At 40.6% G+C, this 24,734-nt stretch overlaps 1 protein-coding gene and 2 non-coding genes across 6 annotated transcripts in view; all 3 read right to left on the bottom strand.

The window, feature by feature from the left end:
• FOCAD (focadhesin) overlaps positions 1-24,734 on the bottom strand; it is a 304,380-nt gene that overhangs the window by 202,546 nt on the left and 77,100 nt on the right. For all 4 annotated transcript variants that reach the window (XM_047699424.1, XM_047699423.1, XM_047699425.1 and 1 more), the window contains 4 exons: positions 21,504-21,708; positions 17,719-17,925; positions 9,470-9,557; positions 5,760-5,962 (listed from right to left, as the gene is read on the bottom strand). In XM_047699424.1, coding sequence (XP_047555380.1) covers positions 5,760-5,962; positions 9,470-9,557; positions 17,719-17,925; positions 21,504-21,708 — 703 coding nt within the window. The remainder of the gene's footprint in view (positions 1-5,759; positions 5,963-9,469; positions 9,558-17,718; positions 17,926-21,503; positions 21,709-24,734) is intronic.
• LOC125084182 (small nucleolar RNA SNORA30/SNORA37 family) lies at positions 403-531 on the bottom strand. The gene has a single exon (XR_007122531.1). It is a non-coding gene; the product is annotated as a small nucleolar RNA SNORA30/SNORA37 family (small nucleolar RNA).
• LOC125084153 (U6 spliceosomal RNA) lies at positions 7,385-7,486 on the bottom strand. Its single transcript, XR_007122510.1, has one exon. It is a non-coding gene; the product is annotated as a U6 spliceosomal RNA (small nuclear RNA).

Below are 24,734 nucleotides of genomic sequence, written 5' to 3'. Positions count from 1 at the left end.
TTACACAAATCTGAGCCTCACTTTGCTCATTTGTAAAATGGAAGTAATGACTACCTTCCTGCTAAGATTACTGAGGTACATAATGACCCAATAAAGAACCTTGCACAGTCTTTAAAGTTGCAAAATACAGAGAAATATGATCTCTGTCATCTTTAGGAGATAAAAATAAAACTGGTGGATAGGAGTATAAGAGAAAGTAATTGGAAATCACCATCCACCATAAATTGAGTCAAAAGCAGCAACATTACCCAGATGGGTAAGAGTAAACATACTGAAACAGAAAGAAAATCCTGTTTTACTTGAAGTATTCTGTTGATGGTTAGGCTCTGGTTTTTGTCTGTTTGCCTAGGGTTAGAACAGCAGCAGAAAAGCAGTGTTGCATGAGACATCCCAGAACAGTCTCTCTGTCCCAGTGAGTGATGGCTGCCCTTTGCACAGTCCCAGGGCAAGGATGCAACCCAGGGCTTTCTCTAAGCACCAGCTACCAAATCCTGGCCCCACAGCCCGGAGGAGGGCCTGTGAAAGTGCTGGCAGGCTCTCTGTTTTAGAGGAGAAAGCAGGTGTTCAAAAATAAAGGAGGTTTATGTTAGGTGAATTATATCTCAGTAAGAAAATACAAGAAAAAAGGAACCATAAAAAAAAAATAACATTTAAAGGAATATAAAATGGCTGTAAAACATCTACAGATACTAGTTGAGAATCTTTATTTGAAAAAGCTTGTAATAAAATGTTTGAGTCTGTTAAGTATTAACAATAAGACAGATATCTGATAGCACTTCTTTGCCTAAAGGGGTCTGAAAAAGAAATTGTGAGTTCAGTGAACAATAGAGATTTTCATTAACTTGAAAGAGTAACACTCGTCTATGACACCCTGGATGGCTCCATTGGTTAAGTGCCTGACTCTTGATTTCAGCTCAGGTCATGGTCTCAGGGTCCTGGGATCAAGCACTGCTGAGCATGGAGCCTGCTTGGGATTCTCTCTGTCTCCGTCTCCCTCTGCCACTCCCTCTGAGGTTTCACTCTCCTCTCATGAGTGCTCTCTTACTCAAATAAATCTTTAAGATTAACACTCCTCTGTAATAGTGACCAAAATAGGCTTAACTAAACTGGAGCCACAATTTGATCAGGAGAAGGGGTATGGAAACTCAAACCTGGAGCCCCTTGAAAGGAGGACAGATTTTTGCCAGACCCTTCTAGCACTCACCAGAGCAGAGGCAGAAGACTGGACTAGACAAAGCCTCAAGAGGCTCTTTCTGCCCTATACCTCCATGAAGAATCTAGTCAAGAGTGAAGAGGTTTGGGAGGGCTGCTTATCACCCAAGGAAACCCACACCGTCCTCAGTATCCATGTGATTCAGAAGATGATGGAAGATATGCAAGGTCTAAGACTTACTAATTCCTCTTAACTTCCAACAAAAAGTTTCTAAGAAGCCAATTTATTTTAATGTACCATGACTTAATGTTAACCTGTAAATCTGCAACTGTTCTATTTACTTGCAAGTTCAGCACAAAGATGACAAATTACCAAAAGGGCAAAAAAAAAAAATCAAACTGGAGTCAGTAGGATGTAGGCTCTATAGTTAAACAGTCAAAATCTGAATCTCAACTCTATTCTTAACTAGCTGTGTCATCTGGGCAACTTAACTTCTCTAGCCTCAGGTTCTTCAGTTGTCAAAGGAGTATTCTAAGAAGTCATCAGGAAAATGCAAATCGAAACCCTAAGGAAAAGGCACTTCACACCTGCTAGAGGCAAAAACATAGGCAATGACAAGTGCTGGTGAGGATATGGACAAGTTGGAAGCTTCAGGCTTGGCTGGTAGGCTGGTGGGCATGTAAAATGGCATAGCTCCTGTGGAAAATAGTCTGGCAGTTCCTCCAACAGAGTTAGCATATGATCTAGCAATTCTGCTCCTAGCTATCTACCCAAGAAAATGAAAATATGTCCACATAAAAACTTACATAGGAAGGTTCATAACAGCACTACTACTAATAGCCAAAAAGTGAAAACAACCCAAAAGTTCACCAGCAGATGAATGGAAAAGTAAAATGTGGTGTGTATCTGTGCAGTGGAATATCGTCCAGGGATTTTTCCTACCGTGTCTGCCAGGGGTATATAGGAGAACCCAGGAAATGTCTTCCTGTGGAGGATCCAGGCCACCCCATTCACAGCCCAGGAGGTGGTTTCCTACAGACCATCTCTGGCCTGAGGCACCTGAGAAAATGTCACCATCTAGCAGGCCACAGCCACCTCCTTCCTACAAGGTCTCATCTTGATCTTGAGTAGGGAGACTTCTCCATTCCTTCCTTTGGGTAATCTCTCCAGTCCTAGAAGTAGGAGCTTCTCCTTACATTTATCAATGAATATTCCTTAGAGCCTCTTATAACTTTTAGTCATGGGAGAGCATTTACTAGTTAATAATTCTCTGTATTAAGTTTTTCTTTGTTCAAATTACCAGCAGGATCTCTCTCTCCTGCCTAGACCCAGACTCATACCCTGGTGCTTTCTTTCTCCCCACCACATTCTCTGGGGCCGGGGTGCAAAGATTTTAAGCACATTAGAATTTACAACTAGTGTCTGGTTTTTTATTTTTGGCTTAGGAAGACACAAATAGATGGTTTTAAATATCCCATTTAATAGCTTAATAGAAGAAATCTTGTTTTTCACAGACCACTAAAAAATAATAAAAGCTTCTGGGATTATGTTAATCCTTAAAAGAAGATGAGTGGTTGTTTTAATAACTTACTTTTAATTCTTAAAAACTGGAGATTAAAATGTGTTTCATTTCATGGTTATCAACACATCAGAAATGGGTAGGGAATACAGAATTGTGTTGTGCAGAACATTTACCCTTGTTTCCACTGACCAGTAGAACTGTGCTTCTTAAAAACTGCTCTAGTTCTAAATCAAACACACTAAGTCAGAGTCACCTATCTAAAAAGAAATAATAAAAAACAAAACCTGTGGTTTTATACAAAGGTCTTTCTGTAATATACGGAGATGGAAAAATGATCTTTCATATCTTTAGGAGAAGCACAAATCTCTCAGTGAATAGAAACTTACTGAATGATTATCATGTGGTAAACAATGTGTCAGGTGTTGAGAATGCGAAGTTAAATAAATAACATCCTATCTTATTTCAGTATGTAGAGTATTCAATTAACAACTGGCTAAAAGACTTTGAATGCTCTCATCTATGATCCGGTCACAAAGATCAAGCAAAAACACTTCAGTGGGGAAAAAAAAAAAATACAAAAAGTTCAACAACTGTTGCAATTTCAATTTCAACATGCTTAAGAGAATACAGGCAAAGTGTGAGAAAGGCCAAGATCCTTTCCCTCAATGAGCTCGCAGCATACTGGAAGAACATACACATAGCTCTCTACCTTAAGACACAACACGACTGAGTAATACTAAAAGAGCTGGGGATGCCAAGAAAAGGGTCATGAATTCGGACTCCAGGAGGCTGAGAACATCTGGCTGGGTCTTGAAGAATGAGTAGGTCAGGCAAAGGAAACAAAAGAGCATTACGAGCAAAAGAAAAGATTCAGGGAGAGAACTGGAGAGTTTGCATCCTGTTAAAATTTATAGGTATGTCTGATAGAGAGGCCTGGACGGGCGCGGAAGGAAAGCCAACAGCAAACTGTGGATTACAATTTTAAAAACGGGGATCATATCTCCACTCCCAGCTTCCATTTTGCAGCACATTATCACAGGAGAATGTATATGACCCTAATAGTATCCCTTCCTCGTCCCTCTTCACCAGCTGCTGAAGAGACAGTCTAACTATCAGAGTTAGTAAGATTCACACACACGTGAGTGAACAGTAAAGCGTACTGAAGTCAGGACGATTCTCAGGAAGTGTCCATCGTCTTAGTTACGTGTCTGACCCTCTCATAAAGGGGTGAGAAAACTTTTTGTGAGCTGAAAGAATAGAATTCTCAGACATGGGGACATCTTGCCCTGCCCCCAGGTCCATCCAGAACCCAATCATTGTTCTACAGGACCAAACCACAACAGGAAGTAAAACGATAATAGAAAATTCGGGCCACATTCTGTCCTATCAGGGTGGAGACAAGAAGTTCCTTCTCTTAGGCAAGTCAACTACCTACTTCAAGTTTGAAAGTTCTAGACGAGCAATTAGGAATTCCGAAGCTGTAGAATAAGGTCAGTTTGCCTATATGCTGGTTTCTGCCTGCACCCTCAAACCAGGAATTACAGTGCCTACATTTGGGCTGCGAGGACATTTAACAACACGCAATGAGACACAACCCTGCTTTTGCAGACGGAGCGACTGGCCTGCATTTACATACTATCTCTCTCCATGGCGACATGTTTTACCAGTTTCACTTCTTTAATCCTCATTCAATCCCCTTCAAATTCATAGCTGGGAAAGTAATACTACATTTTACTGAAGGCAACACTCAAATACCAAAAGAGAAAACGTCTAACCAACGTGGGCCCAGAACCCAGCCACTAACCAGACGTTGACCATACTTTTACATTCTCTTGACAGAAACAGACAGATGAAGCGGACTGAGGTTCATCAGCAGGGGCGAGCGGGGATGCAGTGTGGGAGACCTGCAGTCTTCCAATTGAAGGCAGCAGTGGAGGGTAGGACACAGGAGACAACAAGAGCCATTTTGTCAAGGAAAATGGCCTAAGGTGACACATACTAGAAAAGAAGTCTAGAAGTCTCAGGTCTTACAGATCCCAGAACCCTCAGGCACTTGAGGAGATTTCCCACCTTGGATTGTCCCAGATGTAACAACATGCTGCATAAACATGTAAATTAAATAGTATGATAAGAAAAAAGGATTCCTTGCTCAAATGTGTTGGAGAGGGGGGGCACCTGGGTGGCTCAGTGGGTTAAGCCTCTGCCTTTGTCTCAGGTCATGATCTCAGGGTCCTGGGATTGAGTCCCGCGTCAGGCTTTCTGCTCAGCAGAGAGCCTGCTTCCCCTCTTCTCACTCTGCCTGCCTCTCTGCCTGCTTGTGATCTCTGTCAAATACATAAATAAAATCTTAAAAAAAAAAAATGTGTTGGAGAAGCACAAGAAATTAGTTCCTTTTCTGCAGGATTTCTCAGGACTTTGAACTACTAATATAGTCAGAAAACTCAAAGAGGAGGGCACCTGGGTGGCTCAGTCGGTTGAGCATCTGCCATCAGCTCGGGTCATAATCTCAGGCCCCTGGGATTGAGTAACACATCAGCTCCTTGCTCAGCAGGCCTGCTTCTCTCCCTCTCCCTCTACCTAGCCATCCTCACCCCCGCTTGTGCTCCTGCTCTCTGACAAATCAAAATCTTTTAAAAAGAAAATTTTTTTAAAGAAAACGCAAAGAGGAAAAAATTATACAGCATCTCCAAAACTTATTTTGCACTCCCCTCTCACAGTCTAGAAGAATAGACCAAGAGCTATACCACTGTGTGACAGAATGGTAAAGTTCAAGGAGAGGAGTTTAAATCCAAACAGATATTCACCAGGAGGTGAGATTATCTGCACAAACCGAAGTCCCACATTACCACTTCACCTTTATTTAAGAGAAACAAGGCACCTCAGTGGCTTACTTGGTTAAGCCTCTGCCTTCAGCTCGGGTCATGATCCCAGGGTCCTGGGATCGAGTGCCACATCAGGCTCCCCACACAGGGAGTCTGCTTCTCCCCCGACCCCTCCTCCCACACATTCTCTCACTCTCAAATAAATAAATAACATTTTTTTAAAAAAATGAACATGAGAATCCAGGCTGAATTCATGCATTACCTTTTGGTTGTCATCTCTGTAGGGCTCCTGCTGTACCATTTCCAAAAGGTTCAGAGCCAGCTGCTGCCTCGAGGGACCTTCCTCATCCACGGACATACAGTCTTCCAGGGCAGAAGAAGACAGTATCTGCAGAAGCGGCATCACTAGCACCAAGGATGACCTTGGGATTTTCTGACCCTCGGCAACAGAGAGGAGCTTCAAAGCTATTCATCAAAACAACAATTTGCATTTAAAAAAATTACTACCCCAATCAAACAAAATGCTATTTTGTTCAAGAGAGATATGCAAAAAGTTTTCTCACCCCTTTACAACGGGGTCGGACACAGAACTGAGACAATGGATCTTACCCTTTTAGAAAGGAACATAAAAATTAACTATTGTCTAAAAGAAGCTGTTGGGGCCCCTGGGTGGCTCAGTGGGTTAAGCCTCTGCGTTTGGCTCAGGTCATGATCTCAGGGTCCTGGGATCGAGCCCCGCATAGGGCTCTCTGCTCAGTGGAGAGCCTGCTTCCCCCTCTCTCTCTGTCTGCCTCTCAGCCTACTTGTGGTCTCTGTCAGGTAGATAAATAAAATCTTAAAAAAAAAAAATTAAAATTAAAAAAATAAATAAATAAATAAAAGAAGCTGTTAATGTATATTCCTGATAACTTTAGGATACTCATAGAGAAAATACATACCATAGAGTATAAACCAACTCTTTTTTAAGTAAATGTGACTTTCTTTAAAATACAACTCAGCTGGGGCACCTGAGGAGCATCTGACTCTCGGTTCGGCCCAGGTCATGATTCAGGGTCCCGAGACCAGGCCCCACATCAGGCTCCATGCTCAGTGCAGAGTCACCTGAGATTCTCTCCCTCTCCCTCAGTCCTCCTCCTTCCCCTCCCCCCCACACACTTGGATGCTCTTTCCCTTCCCCTCAAATAAATAAATAAATAAATATCTTTAAAGATAAATAAAATACAATTCAACTTTTGTCCTTTAATTGCCAGGTCCTTCCACTGCCCTCAACAGAGCCAAGAGACTGGAGTTCCTGATCCGTGGATTTTAAGACCAATGTGCACGCTTCCCTTACAAACCCAGGTGAGAATTATATTGAGATGCATTGGTAAAGGGAGGCAAAACAGGGAAGACCTTCACTGTAGTTGCTAAAAAGTGAATCAGGAAAAGTCTCAGAGTCCATAACCAGTAACAAAAAAAGATCATTTATGAAAATGGGTTTGATTAACACAGACACTCAACTTATACATCAGAAATACACACAGAAAAAAAAAGAAAGAAATACACACAGAAATGTGTGATGACTTACTCACATATATAATCTCCCCTAGACCATTAACAGAATGAGATAAAGCAGAAATATATTTTTCACAATTATTAGATGAACACTAATTTACCAAAAGATGTTATTCATAGGCTTCTGAGCTAGGTTATCCATCAATCGATCTCCCCACAACACCAAAAAAAGTCTAGTCTACAAGCCTTAAATCATGTCAGTGAATTGCCAATATTTTCTTCTCATCATTTGGCAGTCAAACCTGAACATGGTATGAAGTACAAACACCTGTTATTCTAACACTGCTAATTGACCTTTCCTGCCTAAATATTAGTCTTTTTTAATTAAGTTTTAAAAATATGGAATGCTTCACGAATGTGCCAGTATCTTTGCACAGGGGGCATGCAAATCTTTTCTGTATCATTCCAATTAAAATATTAATTTTAATTCATAATTGTCCCTGAGAGATTATGAAAATCCATTATCTCTAATAAAACAGGACATGTACACATTTCTATCTTCTATACTATAAATCTTCCAGGCATTTTTATAAATTGCTATTTACAATCAAGGCTAATGTTAATAATTAAGAAGCATAACACTGTATTAATGCTGTGGATGTGTCAAGTTTGAAATCATCAATATCTTCTTGGTTATCCTATTTGAACACTCTTTCCCAATATACTAAACAGCCCATCTTCCCTACTCTTCAACGTAACATACTGGATAATAGAAACGCTCGGTCATTAGATTATAGTGCTGGTTGTACAACTCTGTAAATTCATTTTTTTTTAAAAAGCCACTTTATTGTACACTTAAAAATGGTAAACTTTGTGGTAAATAAACTATACCTCAATAAAGCTGTTAAAAAAGAAAACAAAACTACAGCTGTCAGGGCGCCTGGGTGGCTCAGTGGGTTAAGCCGCTGCCTTCAGCTCAGGTCATGATCTCGGGGTCCTGGGATCAAGTCCCGCATCGGGTTCTCTGCTCAGCAGGGAGCCTGCTTCCTCCTCTCTCTCTCTGCCTGCCTCTCTGTCTACTTGTGATCTCTCTCTGTCAAATAAATAAATAAAATCTTTAAAAAAAAATAAATAAATAAATAAATAAATAAATAAACTACAGCTGTCAGTGGATGGAACTGGAGGATATTATGCTGAGCGACATAAGTCAATCAGAGAAAGACAAGTATCATGTGATCTCACTCATATGTGGAAATTAAAAAACAAAACAGAGGATCATAAGGAAGGGAGGAAAAAATAAAACAAGATGAAACCAGAGAGGGAGAGAAAACCATAAGTGACTCTTAATCTCGGGAAACAAACTGACAGTTGCTCGAGGGGAGGAGGTGGGATGGATGGGGTGGCTGGGTAATGGACACTGGGGAAGGTATGTGATGGAATGAGCACTGTGTATTATACAAGACTGATGAATCTACTGACTTCTGCCTCTGAAACCAATAATACATTATATGTTAATAAATTTAATTTAAATTAAAAAATGGAAGAGGAAAAAAGCAACAACTATGGCTGTCAGAAGTACCAGCTCTGGCAAATTACACCTCTGGAAAGATGCCATGTGCTCCACTCGCAGAACACCACCATCAACAAAAAAAGGCAAAAGCGCTTCAGAAAGAGCCTCAGGAGGAGGGCACAAATGAGACAAGGCCAACAGACAAAAAAAGAGCGCAGGAAGCTAAGGGCCACCCAGGCGCCCCGCCCCTACCATATTCTTAAATAGAATATTTTTACCCCCCGCTTTTAGTCCCATTCCTCACTGGTAGGCAGCTGAGATATTTGGTAAATTACGGTGTATGTGTGGAGCCTTTGCATAAAACACCTTGTGGGATATGAAAAACAAAGTTCTATTTCAGAATGATTAGCCAGGAAAATTTCTAGAATGAAAACTCAAAGTATAGGGGCGCCTGGGTGGCTCAGTGGGTTAAGCTGCTGCCTTCGGCTCAGGTCATGATCCCAGGTCCTGGGTTCAAGCCCCACATCGGGCTTTCTGCTCAGCAGGGAGCCTGCTTCCTCTTCTCTCTCTGCCTGCCTCTCTGCCTACTTGTGATTTCTCTCTGTCAAATAAATAAAATCTTTAAAAAAAAAACTCAAAGTATATAAGACTTTCTAGCATAGCATAACACATAGCTCAAGGGACTCCCCCCAACACTTATGTTATACGTACATTTTACTCTTTTTTTTTTTTTTAAAAGATTTTTATTTATTTGTCAGAGAGAGAGAGGAGAGAGAGCGAGCACAGGCAGACAGAATGGCAGGCAGAGGCAGAGGGAGAAGCAGGTTCCCTGACGAGCAAGGAGCCCGATGTGGGACTCGATCCCAGGACGCTGGGATCATGACCTGAGCCGAAGGCAGCCGCTTAACCAACTGAGCCACCCAGGCGTTCCACGTACATTTTACTCTTGTGAGGGTATTTTTATTTACCTAAACTTAGGATTGGCTTCTGCTGACTTGCTGGTGTCTGTAGCAGTAAGAAAGCTATTCCAACTGTGACCGGTTCAACAGGAAAATCCTAAAAGAAAAACAAGAAAGGAGTTGAAGAAGTTCCCAGAGCCATGGCTTTTTAATAGCAGGTATCCAGGAAGAGTATATTTAACATGAAAGATCATCAACCTATTGTACAAAGCTATTTACAGTAAGCCAGCTCTACTACAGGAAGGATGGGGACTCCACAGCAATCACACATAAATTCAAAACATTATCATATCTGGTTGAAGAGCAGACGCTATCCACCAAATTAACTTAAAGAGAAAATGCCTGGGCACTGGGTGGCTCAGTCAGTTAAGCGTCTGCCTTCAACTCAGGTCATGATCCCAGGGTCCTGGGATTGAGCCCCACATCAGGCTCCCTGCTCTGCTGGGGAGTCTGCTTCCTCCCGCTACCCCTCCCCCCCACTCGTTCTCTCTTTCCTTCTCTCTCTCAAATAAATAAAATCTTGAAAAACAAATTAAAAAGAGACAATGCCTTAACACAACAAACAGACCTATACATCTTCAAAAACAGTCTTTCAAATCACTGAAAAACTACCTGAAATACTAAAAGAATACTTCATTTTTAAGAAGTATTTCTTTTTTTTTTTAAATATTTTATTTATTTATTTGACAGACAGATCACAAGTAGGCAGAGAGGCAGGCAGAGAAGGGGGAAGCAGGCTCCCCACTGAGCAGAGAACCCGATGCGGGGCTCGATCCCAGTACCCTGAGATCATGACCCGAGCTGAAGGCAGAGGCCTAACTTCCTGAGCCACCAGGTGCCCCAAGAAGTATTTCTTAAAAGAAGTATTTCTGTTTAATTACCTAATCCAGGCATGATTCATCTATATAACTTACATAAAGAACTACACTTAACAATCATAATAAATAATGCTATTTTGGGGTGCCTTGGTGGCTCAATTACGCATCCCACTCTTGGTTTAGACTCAGATTATGATCTCTAGGCGGGGAGATCGAGCCCCATTTGGGGCTCCACCTCAGTGGGGAGTCTTCTTTCCCTCTCTCTCTGCCGCTCCCCACCTCCCCAACCTGCTCAAGTGTGCCTTCTCTCTCTCTGAAATAAATAAATCTTTAAAAAATAAATTCTTTTATTTTAATAAAGGAAACAGTAACACCCAGGGAGGCAGAGATTATTCTTAAATCACAGTAATCTATTAAGCATATTTAAATGTAGCAAATCAATAATCATAGAAACTGAAAATCATTATTTTTCACCAAGTATATCAATCACATAGAAAGCAAAATGGAGGGTGCCGGGGTGGCTCAGTCGTTAAGCATCTGCCTTCAGCCCACTGGGATCAAGTCCCACATCAGGCTCCCTGCTCAGTGGAAAGTCTACTTCTTCCTCTCTCACTCCCCTGTCTGCGGTCCCCCCCACTCTCTAATAAATAAAATCTTTTAAAAAAAGAGCAAACTGGACGTGAAGATTAAGTTCTTGTATCTCTTGCGATTTACTTATTAGATGTTATTTGAGCCTTCTAAATAAAGAAAATATTAACACATTCTGTAACTAAAGAAGAAAGGTCCAGCACACTTCACTAAAATTACTTCATTCTGAAATTTTACAGATGCAACTGCAGAGCAGAAATAATCTGAATCAGAGGACGGGCAAGGAGAAAAAAAAAAAAAGTGTGGTAGAAACCACATGTTAAGAAAACACTTGGAGGGCGCCTGGATGGCTCAGTGGGTTAAGCCGCTGCCTTCGGCTCAGGTCATGATCTCAGGGTCCTGGGATCGAGTCCCGCATCGGGCTCTCTGCTCAGCGGGGAGCCTGCTTCCCTCTCTCTCTCTCTGCCTGCCTCTCTGTCTACTTGTGATCTCTCTCTGTCAAATAAATAAATAAAATCTTTAAAAAAAAAAAAAAAAGAAAACACTTGGAGAAAACTAATTTGACAAACTCAGAAGTTATAATCTTGGAGGGCTATTAACTCTGGCACAAATAGATGTATAATAAATATATATATCTACATCTCAGTTTTACCATTTAAAAAGTGAAAATAAACTGCAAACTCTTCCCAAGTGCATGTTTATGGACTTTTAAAAACCAGCAAAAGAAGAAAATTAAGGGGCACCTGGGTGGTTCAGTCATTAAACGTCTGCCTTCGGCTCAAGTCATGATCCCAGGGTCCTAGGATCGAGCCCCACATTAGGCTGCCTGCTCAGCGGGGAGGCTGCTTCAACCCTCCTACTTCCCCTGCTTGTTCCCTCTCTCACTATCTCTCTGTCAAATAAAGAAATTAAATCTTTAAAAGAAGAAGAAGAAAAAGAAGAAGATTAAATTGTTTTAATGGAATATTTTTTCATTTGTGTCTTTGGGCCTATACCCCCTCACCGCTTTGAAATATAGTTGAGAACAAAGCAATGGCTATCTATTTGAGGACAATGTATTTTTTAAAAATAAGACACTTATTGTATATACCATCACACCATTCTTTGTCGTGATCTTTTCCTCAATTTCATTTCATATTCTGCATATCCATTTAAAAAAAGAGAAGAAAAACCAGCAAAGTCATTTAAATTTCAAATTTCCTGGCTACCAAGAAGATGAGAGACAAACTAAAGTATGACTTTATACTAAGGCTACACTGGAAAGCTTTTTTCACAAAAGCTATCACCACAAAGGCCACAAAGTAGTATTTTGGGGCTCTGACATGGACTAGAAACATGCTAAGAAGATGGAACTTTTTTTAAAAGAGAGAGAGAGTTGCGGGTGGTGGGGGCAGGGCAGGACAGAGGCAGATGAGCAGGCTCCAAGTCCAACACAGAGCCTGACACAAGGCTCAATCTCAGGACCTTGATATCATGACTGAGCCAAACTTAAGAGTCAGATGCTTAACTGACTGAGCCATCCAAGGGCCCCTACGTGGATGGAACTTAAAGATGGGAAGGCCCAAGTAAAAATGGCATTCTCCAAGAAGAGGGAGACTTCAGAGTAGAAGGTGAAAGGAAATGAGCTGGAGAGCAAGGCACCAAGACGAAGGAATAGTAGGGGATTACACCAGGTAAGCTTAAATTGCTTAGAGTTCTAAGAAATTTATTGTTTGATTGATATTTAATGGAGACCAAATAACTTCATGAGGTCTCTTAACAGAAGACTGTATTAAACATCTCATATGCCACTTGAGATCCTATGTGTATTGCTACTACAACTCATGCTTTCTGACCCAGACTAGTGAAAGGTCCAGAGGACAGGACAGTTAAAGCCCCACAAGCTGATGCTTGACAAACTAACAAGGGAAGCCCATGGACAAATGCTTCCCTCCTTTATCTGGATCCTTCTGAGACATATTTCATAACACTTCTCAGAATATTCTGTGTGATCAAGCAATTGGTTGTTCCTAGCACTGGGCTACATGGAGATACTTGTATTATCTCTCTCCCATTTCCAGCATTTCAGGGTCTTGGCCCTTTCCCAATTGCTTCCTGGCATCACCCTTGCAAATAAACTCCTGCTGCATACACCTTGGCTTTTATGGAAATATGGATTCTGCTCTTGACGTTAGGGAAACTCAGGAACGACTTCTGGAGGAACCCAGGCTAATTCAGAGCCTATCTGGAGCAAGGAAGGAAAACACGAAAGAGGAGGAAATGCCTTTACACTGGGCCACAGAAGTCACAGGACTTTTAATAGCAGTGGACCTTGGATTCCACACTTTTTGTCCTCAATTCAAATGAAACCCTATCACTGGGCATCACCAATGAAGCAGGCACTAAGTACACACACACACACACACACACACACACACACACACACACACACACACACACGGTGAAGAAAGGGGAGTAGGAATGAGTCAGCTGATGGCTAGGTGTTTTAGAACTCAGGTTCCTGGCCTTCTCAAAGATGGGCTGTTTAGCTCTTGCTTCACTCTGACAGCTACCCAGTCTCCTCATCCACTGCAACTAATATAGCATAAGAATGCATCCATTTTCAGAACACCTCTGATAGAAGAACATAAAAATAACAAAGGGGATAAGAAAAGTTAATGTAACATTTGAACTGCATATCCAGCTAATAAACTCAGTGATATAGGAAAGATACAGTCTTAGCCTAGGTAATATGAATGTCTTTTTTTTTTAATTTTTTTTTAATTTGACAGTAAGAAATGGAGCAGGGGGAGGGGCAGACTCCCTGCTGAGCAGGGAGCCCCACTTGGGGCTCGATCTGGGACTCTGGGATCATGATGATCTGAGCCGAAGGCCGATGCTTAACCAACTGAGCCACCTAGGTGCCCCAGTGATAAGAATGTCTTATTCTACCTTATTTTGTTTCAGATTATTAAAGGATATAGGTGTACAAATTAGTTTTCCTAGGCTTTTTCTTTCTTTCTTTCTTTCTTTTTTTTTTTTTTTTTTTTGGTTAAAACTCAAACACTGGGCCAGAGTTGTGGGTAGGAAATTACAAAACACAAGTATTTTAACAGTTCTATTCATATTTACTTCCTTCTAAAATTGTTAAATATTGAGCAAAAAGAGGACGCTATAAATATGATTTTCACAGGCATCACTATTGTTTTAAATTAAAATACGGTGTAATTCCACAGGCCAATATTCCTAATGACACATACGCAAAAATCAACAAAGTATTAGCAAACCAAGTTCAATCACACATTGAAAGGATCACGTATCATAATCAAGTGAGATTTCCTCTAGGAATGCAAGGATGGTTCAACAACTGCAAATTAACATGATACAACACCTTCACAGAATGAAGAAAAATCATTGATCCCCTCAATAGATGCAGAAAAGGCATTTGATAAAACTCAGCAATCATTTATGTTAAGAATTGTCAACCAAGTGGGTAGGGAGTGAACATACTTCCAACATTCTAAAGAATATGTAGGAGAAACCTACACCTAAAATCATATTCATTGGTGAAAGCTGAAAGCTTTTCCTTGAGGATCAGTAATAAGATACGTATGTCCACTCTCACTACTTTTATTCAACTTGATAGAGGAAATCCTAGCCACAGCAATTAGGCAAGAAAAAGAGAAAAAACACATCCAAATTAGAAAGAAAGGGAGAAAACTGTCACTATTTGCTGATAACATATATTATATGGACTTGAAGATCTGATCTTGATAACCCTAAAACTTTAGGGTTACTATTAGGGTAACTATTAGAATAAGTGAATTCAGTAGTTGCAGGATATAAAAGTCAACATACAGAAATCTGTTTTTTCTATACACTAATAATAAACTATCAGAAAGAGAAAATTAAAAAGAAAATCCCATTTACAATTGCATCCCCAAAAAAAGAAAAGAGGAAAAAAAGGCACAGGAATAAATTTAACCAAAGAGGAGGAAGAACTATACTGTGAAAACAATAAGACACTGATGAAAGAAACTGAAGAAGACACAAAGAAATGGGAAGATATTCCATGCTCATGGGCTATAAGAATCACTGTTAAAATGTCCCTAACACCCCGAACAACCTAAAGATTCAGTGCAATCCCTATCAAAATACCAGCTGAATTTTTCACAGAACTAGAATAATCCTACAGAACCACAAAAGACCTCAAATAGCCAAGGTAATCGTGAGAAAGAAGAACAAAGCTGGAGGAAGTAGCACACTTCCAGATTCCAAATTATACTCAAAGCTACAGTGATCAAAACAGTATGATACTGGGGCACCTGGGTGGCTCAGTCGATTAAGGGTCTGCTTTCAGCTCAGGTCATGAGCCCAGAGTCCTGGGATCAAGTCCCACACCAGACTCCCTGCTCAGCGGAGAGCCTGCCTCTCCCTCTCCCTCTAGTATTCCCCTGCCTGTGTACTCTTTTTTCTCTCTTTCTCTGTCAAATAAAATAAGCAAAATCTTAAGACAAAACAAAAAACAGTATGGTACTGACACAAAATCAGACACACAGACCAAAACAGAACAGAGCTCAGAAATAAACCCACATGTATATGGACAATAAATCTTTGATGGAAAAGGCAAGAATATACCATGGGGAAAGGATAGCCCCTCAAAAAATGGTGTTGGGAAAACTGGACAGCTACTTGCAGAAGAATGAAACTGGACCACACATAAACTCAAAATGGATTAAAGCCTTATTATAAGACCTGAAACCATAAAATTCCTAGAAGAAAACATAGGCAGTAAGCAACCTGATGTTGGTCTTAGAAGGATCTTTTGAATGTCTCCTCAGACAAGGGCAACAAAAGCAAAAACAAACACATGAGACTATATCAGAATAAAAAGCTTTTGCACAGCCAAGGAAACCATTAACAAAATGAAAAAGCAACCTATGGAATGGAGAAGATGTTTGCTAATGACATATCTGATGAGGGGGTCAACATCCAAAATGGAAAAAGAACTATATTTTTACAGGTTTTCTATATCTTATCTCTAAAATGTTACATATCATAAACAGCATATATTATGTATCTAATGAGTATGATTATATATAATTTTACATTAGAATAGGCATTGATATTTTATATATCAATGTTATTGTTATAATTATTATAATTATTTACCATGCTATATACTAGAGCTAACAGATGTTATATAATAGAGCTAACAGATACATGTTACTGCATAATAAGATATAGAACATCAATATACCATTATATAATATATAACGTAGTATTACCTATAAAGTCCCAGCAGATCTAAAACCATACTGATCACAAGACTGACAAATAGGCAAATGACTTACCTGAGCTTCCTTGGCTTCCACTTCCCACTAAAATTTATATTTAGTTTCTGTTTCCTTCTACTCCTTTACTCTAATTTGGTTCCTACCACCATCCCTCCACTGACATGGCTTCCTCTAATGTAAACAAGAAACTTCTACTTATTGCACGCTAAGACTTCTTTCCATACCTTACTCGGTCCCTTCTGCTTATCATACAATCCTTCTGACCACACTTTCTCCTCATTTTGAGTACACTCCAGCCCCTGGAGTTCAATAAAAACCCATAGAATGTAATCCCATGGGTAAAACTCCCACCCCAAAGAAGAGGTCTACAAATCTGTACCTTTAGCTTAAGCTTCTATCCTAAATTTTCAGACCACATATCCAACTAGCCATGGTCCTTACACACCTCACACCAACCATATCTAAAGCCAAATTTAGGGACGCCTGGGTGGCTCAGTTGGTTGGGCAGCTGCCTTCGGCTCAGGTCATGATCCCAGCATCCTGGGATCGAGTCCCACATCGGGCTCCTTGTTTGGCGGGGAGCCTGCTTCTCCCTCTGCCTCTGCCTGCCATTCTGTCTGCCTGTGCTCACTCGCTCTCCTCTCTCTCTGACAAATAAATAAAATCTTTAAAAAATATATAAAATAAAAAATAAAGCCAAATTTATCCTCTTCCCTCCAACATCAGTTGGAGGTAACATCAGTTGCCATTTCTCAAAGTGAAGGGCACCATCCAGTTGCTCAAAAGAGACAGCTGAGACTCAGCCAAGGAACTTCTCCTTGACCATCTACTCAGCCACAAAGCCCTACTGATTTCATCTCCTCCCTCTCTCTTTTCCCACTCTCTATTCCTCCCTCTTCTACTCTTTCCTACTCTCTTCCCCCTAATTAGTCCCTTGCTATGAACTGAGTTGTGCCCCTGCCACACAAATACATATGTTGAAGTAACCATACCTAGTTACTTCTTACCTGAAGTAAGAATACCTAACTACCAAGCTGACTATATTGGGAGTATGAAAGTAATTAAAAAATTAAATGAGGTCATGTCTGGAAGTCTCTTGAGGTCACAGAAAGTGTCTTTTTATGTATGTATTCTATAGGGTCTGGCATATAATAGGTGTTCAAGACTTGGAGCACCTTAACTGGTGCTCCAAATGTAGTGATCGTTTTTATAACAGATGACAAAAGTAGTCATTAACAGTATGATCTAATGGTATTTGACCAAACACCTTTGATACCAATAAAGTTAAAAGAGCACACTCACCCTGCTACTGCAAGACCCAATTAAGAGAACTGATGTATTAAAATGTCATACTCTCAGGGCACCTGGGTGGCTCCGTAGGCTAAGCATCTGTCTTCAGCTCAGGTTATATCCCAGGGTCCTGGGATAGAGCCTCGCATCGAACCTCCCTCTCCCTCTCCCTCTGCCTCTGCCACTCAACCTGCCTGTACTTGCTTGAGCTCTCTATCACTTCCTGTCAAATAAATAAAATAAAATATTTTAAAAAGGAGTGTGGTTTTATTGGTACTCTCCTTACCTCCTTCAAAAGTTCAACACTGTGCTCTAAAAGGTGAATTAAAGATGAGCATTCCCCAGTTATCGTTAGGCTGACTTCACAGACACACAGCAGCTGCAGGGTCAGCTGGGTAAGCTGAATTTTCCAGAAAACGGGATGACGCAGTAAGCTTAAATATACTTCCTCAATAAACAGCATCACTTCTGTTGTCTGGATCAAATCTTTTACCTGTTTAAAAAAAAGTCATTATAGGATATTAAAATAATATACAAGGGGCGGGGGCGCGCCTGGATGGCTCAGTGGGTTAAAGCCTCTGCCTTCGGCTCAGGTCATGATCTCAGGGTCCTGGGATTAAGCCCCGAGTCAGGCTCTCTGCTCAGCAGGGAGTCCGCTTCCTCCTCTCTCTCTCTCTCTCTGCCTACTTGTGATCTCTGTCAAAAAAAAAAAAAAATCTTAAAATAAATAAAATAAAATAATATATAAAACAAAGGATAATTTTAAACTATCTAAGAAGTTTTGGCAATCTTTTCTAAACCTATAAAGACTTAGAGAGATGAAGCATTTACATAACTCAAAGAGAATTAAACCAGGTAAAAACTCTGCCTTATTTTTGCCACTAACCAAAATATAATTTGCTACTGTTTCTGTTACTGCTGGCTGACACAAATTCTTTTCGTTTATTTTTCTGACTTCTCTGAGTGAAGATTCTTCTTTTTTAAGACAAACAACAAAGACTGTGCCAACATGTTGAAGGAAATTAATCAGAGTTGGTTTTGAGCTCTCCAAATGAACTCTCAACGATTCCAACACAGTTACCTAGAAGAAAAGGGTTGGTGTGTTATTCTAATGTACTACTAAGCCCTTCATCTGGAAGAATTTGCTCAGACAACCTTAACTGAGAGCACCATTTCCACACTTGGCAGATGCAATGAAAGACCATATTCAAATGGTAGGGTGTCTTCTCAACAGGCTAATGCATTAGATAGGAAGGACTTGGGTGCTCTTGAAAATCCCAATTCAATTCAAACCCAGCTGTTCCGATCAAAATTCTGGAGTTGGTATTAAGGATATGGTCCTGCTCACAGACACATTGGCATTTACCAGAGATTACAAACAATGAACCATCTGCTTCAATCAGAAGCCTTGTGTCTGTTAAATTTATCAAGAGGAAAGCCTACAGTTGACCAGCTGTACCTTTCACCAATCGTTACCACCATAATAACCCAAAAGGATTACAAGTTATACAAAAAGAAAAATTAATTCCTAGCAAATAAGAGGGAAAAAAAGATATTAAAAGATCAAGGGAGAAGAGACAAAAAAATAGTAATTTATAAAAAGATAAACAGTCAAGTAGCTAAATTATTTTATTCTTTTGCAAACCTACAATGGGAAAGGCAAAAGGCCACCAAGAAAAGGGACTGACACCAAGACAAAGCCTCATGTTTATTGGACAATATATTTCCTTGAATGTATTTTTTGTGCATACTTGAAATTTTCCATAATAAAAAAAAATTTTGGACAACCTCAGCAAGCTAGCATTAAAGACTCTGTAATCTTTACCAATAGTTTTAGCAATACTTGTAATGTTCTGTCTTGATGTAGAAATAGATTATGTACAATGGATTACATGTGCAATGACAAGAGTCACAATTAAAAAGAAGGAACTATTTGGACCAAAGTCAACAGTGAAGTTTAAGGCAGGTAAATTAAAGACAAACAAACAAATACGAATATTAAATGGAAGAGCAACTGGCGTGAAAAGAAACTAGAAATTTCATGAACCATCATTTCATCATGGGTCAACACGGCAGCATGGCTATTTCTAAAATAACCTTTTTTTTAATTGATGAGAGTCTATTCATGTGCACAGTATGGGTCAGACCACAAATACAGGAGTGTATTCAGCTCTAAAAAGAGCATTTCATAGTAACACATTCTGAGCGCTAATAAACTAGAGAATTCCTGGCAACAGACAGTGAAAAGTCTGGAAACCCTAGTAAAAAAAAAAAGTGATGAAGGAAAGAGAGGAGGGAAGGATGGAAAGGAAGAAAGAGAAAGGAAAGAAATAAACAACACAAAATGGGATGTAGGTGGGTTTTTTAAAAAGCCTATTTTGTTTCGTTCTATAAGGAACAGAAATTAATGGGTAAAAGGAAAATGCAGGTCAATTAGAAGTACTAAACAAAAAGGCTGCCTTGCAAAACAGCACACTTCTTATCCCTAAAAATTTAGTCATGGGATGGTTATCTCAGAGAGTTTAAGAAATACCTGTAATCAGTGGGAAAATGGATTACATTCCTACTAAAATCCCTCCTGACACTCAAGATTCTTCATACTCTAATAAAGCCAATTTGTTAAGTGATTAAACGTATTTATGTTGCTAGTTCCATTAGTTCCCAATGATGTACCCAACTCCTTTTTTTTTCTTCACCTAGCTCAATTATATTAATAAGCCACAGATTCCCCCAAATATCTCGCAGAGCTCACTTGTGGAAATTACTTAGGCTCACAGATCCAGGTTCACGGGGATGAAGGCAAACATCTAGCAGAGAGCACAGACCTGGGCAATGTAAGCACGAGCTGGGAAAAGTGTACCCCAGTCCAAGCTGTTCTGCTATACAGTGCTTTACTGCCCACACAAAACAAAAGCTTTGGAAAAGCCACAGGAGAATTCATTTTAATTAACTTTTCTCTGCCTTGATTACAGGGAAGCCCATTTATGAGTCACAAAGGAAAGATTCAGTCTAGTCACTCTTCGCTAACACAAACTTAAAACAGGTCATCTGTGACCTCAAGTGATCACTCTGAAAAATCCTCACATATTCCCTCCATCAGCTAAGCAGCATGGCACTCAGATTCTAGGCAAACGGGAAAACTCGACGATGAGAGGGACAGCCTGATAACTTAATCCTTACACTGACATCATAACCCAGTGGTAAGTGGCATTTTTTTTTTAATCTGCAGTTATAGAGACATTAGCTCATATTTATTTCTCCCTCGAACTTCCCCGGCATTTTCTCCATGCCTGTTCAACATCTTTGATCCATCTACTTCGAATTATGAGAATTTACATACTTGTCTTAACTCCCTTCGTAGGCTGTGGCCTTCTCACAAGCAGGAGACAGCAGGGTCACCGAGTACGTTGTCAGGAGATATGTGGAACCTGGACTCTAGCCAGTGCTCAGCTGGTCATGCCCTGCATTTCCAGGGCTGTATCTGCCCAGAGGCACACCTTTTTCTAATTTGTACAGTTTTGTTTTCTTTCTTGTAACTCTTGTGTCTAGCACAAGGAGGAACTCAACTCAAAATTCTTTACCCTGAGGGGCGCCTGGGTGGCTCAGTGGGTTGAGCCGCTGCCTTCGGCTCGGGTCATGATCCCAGGTCCTGGGTTCGAACCCCGCATCGGGCTTTCTGCTCAGCAGGGAGCCTGCTTCCTCCTCTCTCTCTGCCTGCCTCTCTGCTTACTTGTGATTTCTCTCTGTCAAATAAATAAATAAAATCTTTAAAAAAAAAAAAAATTCTTTACCCTGAGAAGTCTTCCCTGAACAACAGAAACCTTTTATTTCTTACTAATCCTAAAATAGATTATATTGATTTACAGGTCTATGAACTTAGTTATAACAGGATATGTGTAAATGTTAAATCTATATTTGGTTCCTTCCTCATCTCCAAAAGCCTGCAAGCATTTCTAGAACCAGGCTTGTATCCAAGTTTGCAAATCATGGGTTCTACTCTATGCATGATGGGAACAACCAACACTGATTGACGCTGCTGTTGCATCAGTGGAGGAGGACAATGGGCCTTACCTGCAAACACGGAACCATGTCACAACACAGCTGAAGTATCTGTTGTTCCAAGACTGATGGTTGCTCTGGGTCACCAGGAACCCGGGGTTGAAGTAAGACTTTTAGCAGCATTAGGCGCAGTTTAGCGTATTCTTGTAACTGGGATGGTTCGCAATAGAGATACCATAGAAATGGTGCCATTATTTGGATACATGAAACTTCTGACCTGCAAATCATTTCATGCATAAGCCAGTCACCAAGTTCAACAGGGTACCAAGCAGTAATTGTCAAACATCAACTTATAGTTCATGACATGCTAGGATACCACAGAATGTAACTTGATTTTGTGATTCTTCAATTCCACCATGACTTACCGGGATCCATGCCTCCCAGGTCTTTGCACCCTGGGGGAAATGACAACACCAGGAGTCCAGAAGCCTGATGCCCAGGACTACAAGAATGTTTACTCGCATACTAAAATAGCATCTGCATCTGCAGGACCAGGCTTTGGTGGATATCAAAATGACCCTAGAACCTTTTCGGAATTGCAGAAGTCAGGATGCACGCTCCAGGGATAGGATATGAGCACGCATTTTTAGAAAAACTCCACAGGGGCAGTTCTATGGAAAGCAAAACTATACAGACATCCCAAGAAGACTACATGAACCGTTAACATTTACTTGTCAAATGGTCAACACATGGGGTGTCCAAGCTATTGCACCTCATGCCTTTCAATCCATGTCCTCACCACAACCCTATGAAATAAAACCATCCCATTGCGCAGATGCAGAAATGAAAGAGGAGAAAGGTAATTTGCCAAGTCCTTCCTCTTAAGCTCTTCCCACTCAAAGGAAGAAGGCTTTACATATCTTTCATATCTATTTAGATTTCAACATAACTCAATAACTCATCCGAAGTCACTAAAATTTAGCTAGAATTACCCTTAAGGTATATACATTTGATCAGGTCATTAACCAGCTTAAAAGAGCGTGCCCCCTTAAGATAAAGTATTTAGCCCAACTCACAAACCCTCCATAATCGAGCCTCTGCTTGTCTTTTCAGCCTCATTGGTCACTCCCCTCTGCTCTCCACTGAGCTACACTAAATGTCTTTCAGATGTTCTGTCAGGTTCTCTGAATGTTCTTCCCACTTGCTGTTCCCTCTACTTAGAACATTCTCCTCTTTTTTTCCTTTCCTGTTCCTGCCTCTGCTAATTCCTCTCACCTTCCAGTTCTTGCCTTTAAAATGACTCTCTTGGGGCGCCTGGGTAGCTCAGTGGGTTAAAGCCTCTGCCTTCAGCTCAGGTCATGATCCCAGGGTCCTGGGATCGAGCCCCACATGGGGAGGGGGGGGTGTCACTGCTCCGCAGGGAGCCTGCTTCCTCCTCTCTCTCTCTGCCTGCTTCTGCCTACTTGTGGTCTCTGTCGAATAAATGAATAAAATCTTTAAAAAAATAAAATAAAATGACTCCCTGAGGGCCTTCCCTTAACCTAATGAAAGGCAGAGCCCCATTATGGGTTTCCACAGGACAATGAATATATTGTCATTATTTACTAAATACCTCTCTCTATCTTGGGCCATACTATAAGCCAAATGACCGCATGGATTTCTGTTTACTGCTGGATCACCGATAATGACATAGTAGGCCTCCAAAGAGATATTCAATTACTAAATTAATCGATTCAGTTATACTACATCATAGAGTAGTATTACAATTAGCATGCAGATATCATAATTTTATTTTACTGTTTCATATTTATTATACATAAGGAATTATTAAATAAGCTATAAACGTAACAGGCATTATCTTTTTTTTTTTTAAGATTTTATTTATTTATTCATGAGAGACACAGAGAGAGAGAGAAGGAAGCAGACTTCCCAAGGAGCAGGGAGCCTGATGTGGGACTTCATTGTAGGACCCTGGGATCATGATCTGAGCTGAAGGCAGACGCTTAACCGACTAAGCCACCCAGGTGCCTGGCATTATCTATCCTTAAGAGGCATACAGTCTAGGGGCACCTGGGTGGCTCAGTCAGTTAAGTGTCTTGGTGTGGGCTCAGGTCATGATCTCAGGGTCATGGGATCAAGCCCGAGCACAGAGCCTACTTGAGATTTTCTGTCTCCCTCAAACAAAAAAAAAGAGGTGCACAATCTAACAATGGCAATCAGCTCTGTTCCTGGACTAGAGGACATAAAGTGAAAACTTCTAAAAGAAAGGTAGAGAGTACAATACTTCAATACTTCATGGAGGAAATGCTATTTAAATTATGCTTGACACATAATTTTATAAAACTATACATTAAACAGCAATGTGATTTCAAAACACCATTAACATATTTTCAAGTTACCAAACTGGTAAGATTTACTTATTCCTTTATTCTCTTGGCAAAATTTACTGAGTACCTACAGTATCCCATACACCCTTCTATATGCTAGAAACAAAGCAAGAGACAGAAAAAATACTCAATCTGATGGAGCTCACAAGCTGGAGGGATTTTTTCCTCAGGAGACAAATATTTACACAATCTATAAAAAAACTTCTGAGGATTTCTGAGTTCATAATTCTTCCTGAAACACGCCTTTTATCAAACATCCATTTTAGGAAGCTAAAAAAATCTTCATAGATCAAGCAAGCAGACGATGTATGTGTAGGTTAGAATACAAAGACGTTTCCAGAGAGAGATTTAAGAAACATTGTTTCTGCATCTCTAATAACACCTTCCCCCAAAGAATAAACACTCTCCAGGTGTCAAGAACATCCACAAACAGCTTATCAGTTTTCTCCTACTTTGAGATGCTAAAGGCAAACTGCAGGATTCACGTAAAGAAACGTATTTCCAAGAGGCTATTATTGTTTGACATCACGGACATAATGCTGAGCTTTGTCGGGACAATATAAGGTTTAAAAATCTCCTTGGCTTGGCGCCTGGGTGGCTCAGTCAGTTAAGCATCTGCCCTCAGTTCACAGCAGGATCCCGGGGGTCCTAGGATCAACCGTTTCAGGCTCCCCGCTCCGTGGGGAGCCTGCTTCTCCCTCTCCCTCTGCCTGCCACTCTCCCTGCTTGTGCTCTATCTCCCTATGAAATGAATAAATAAAATCTTTAAAATAAATAAATGACTAGGGGTTGCTTGGGTGGCTCAGTGGGTTAAGCTTCTGCCTTCGGCTCAGGTCATGATCTCAGGGTCCTGGGATGGAGCCCCACATCGGGCTCTCTGCTCATCGGGGAGCCTGCTTCTCCCCCACCCCTCTCT

The sequence above is a fragment of the Lutra lutra genome, chromosome 13, assembly GCF_902655055.1.
Source record: "Lutra lutra chromosome 13, mLutLut1.2, whole genome shotgun sequence".
In the NCBI taxonomy this organism is placed as follows: Eukaryota; Metazoa; Chordata; class Mammalia; order Carnivora; family Mustelidae; genus Lutra; species Lutra lutra.
The sequence above is the reverse complement of the archived record's forward strand: the minus strand, read 5'-3'. Positions and strand labels throughout refer to the sequence as shown.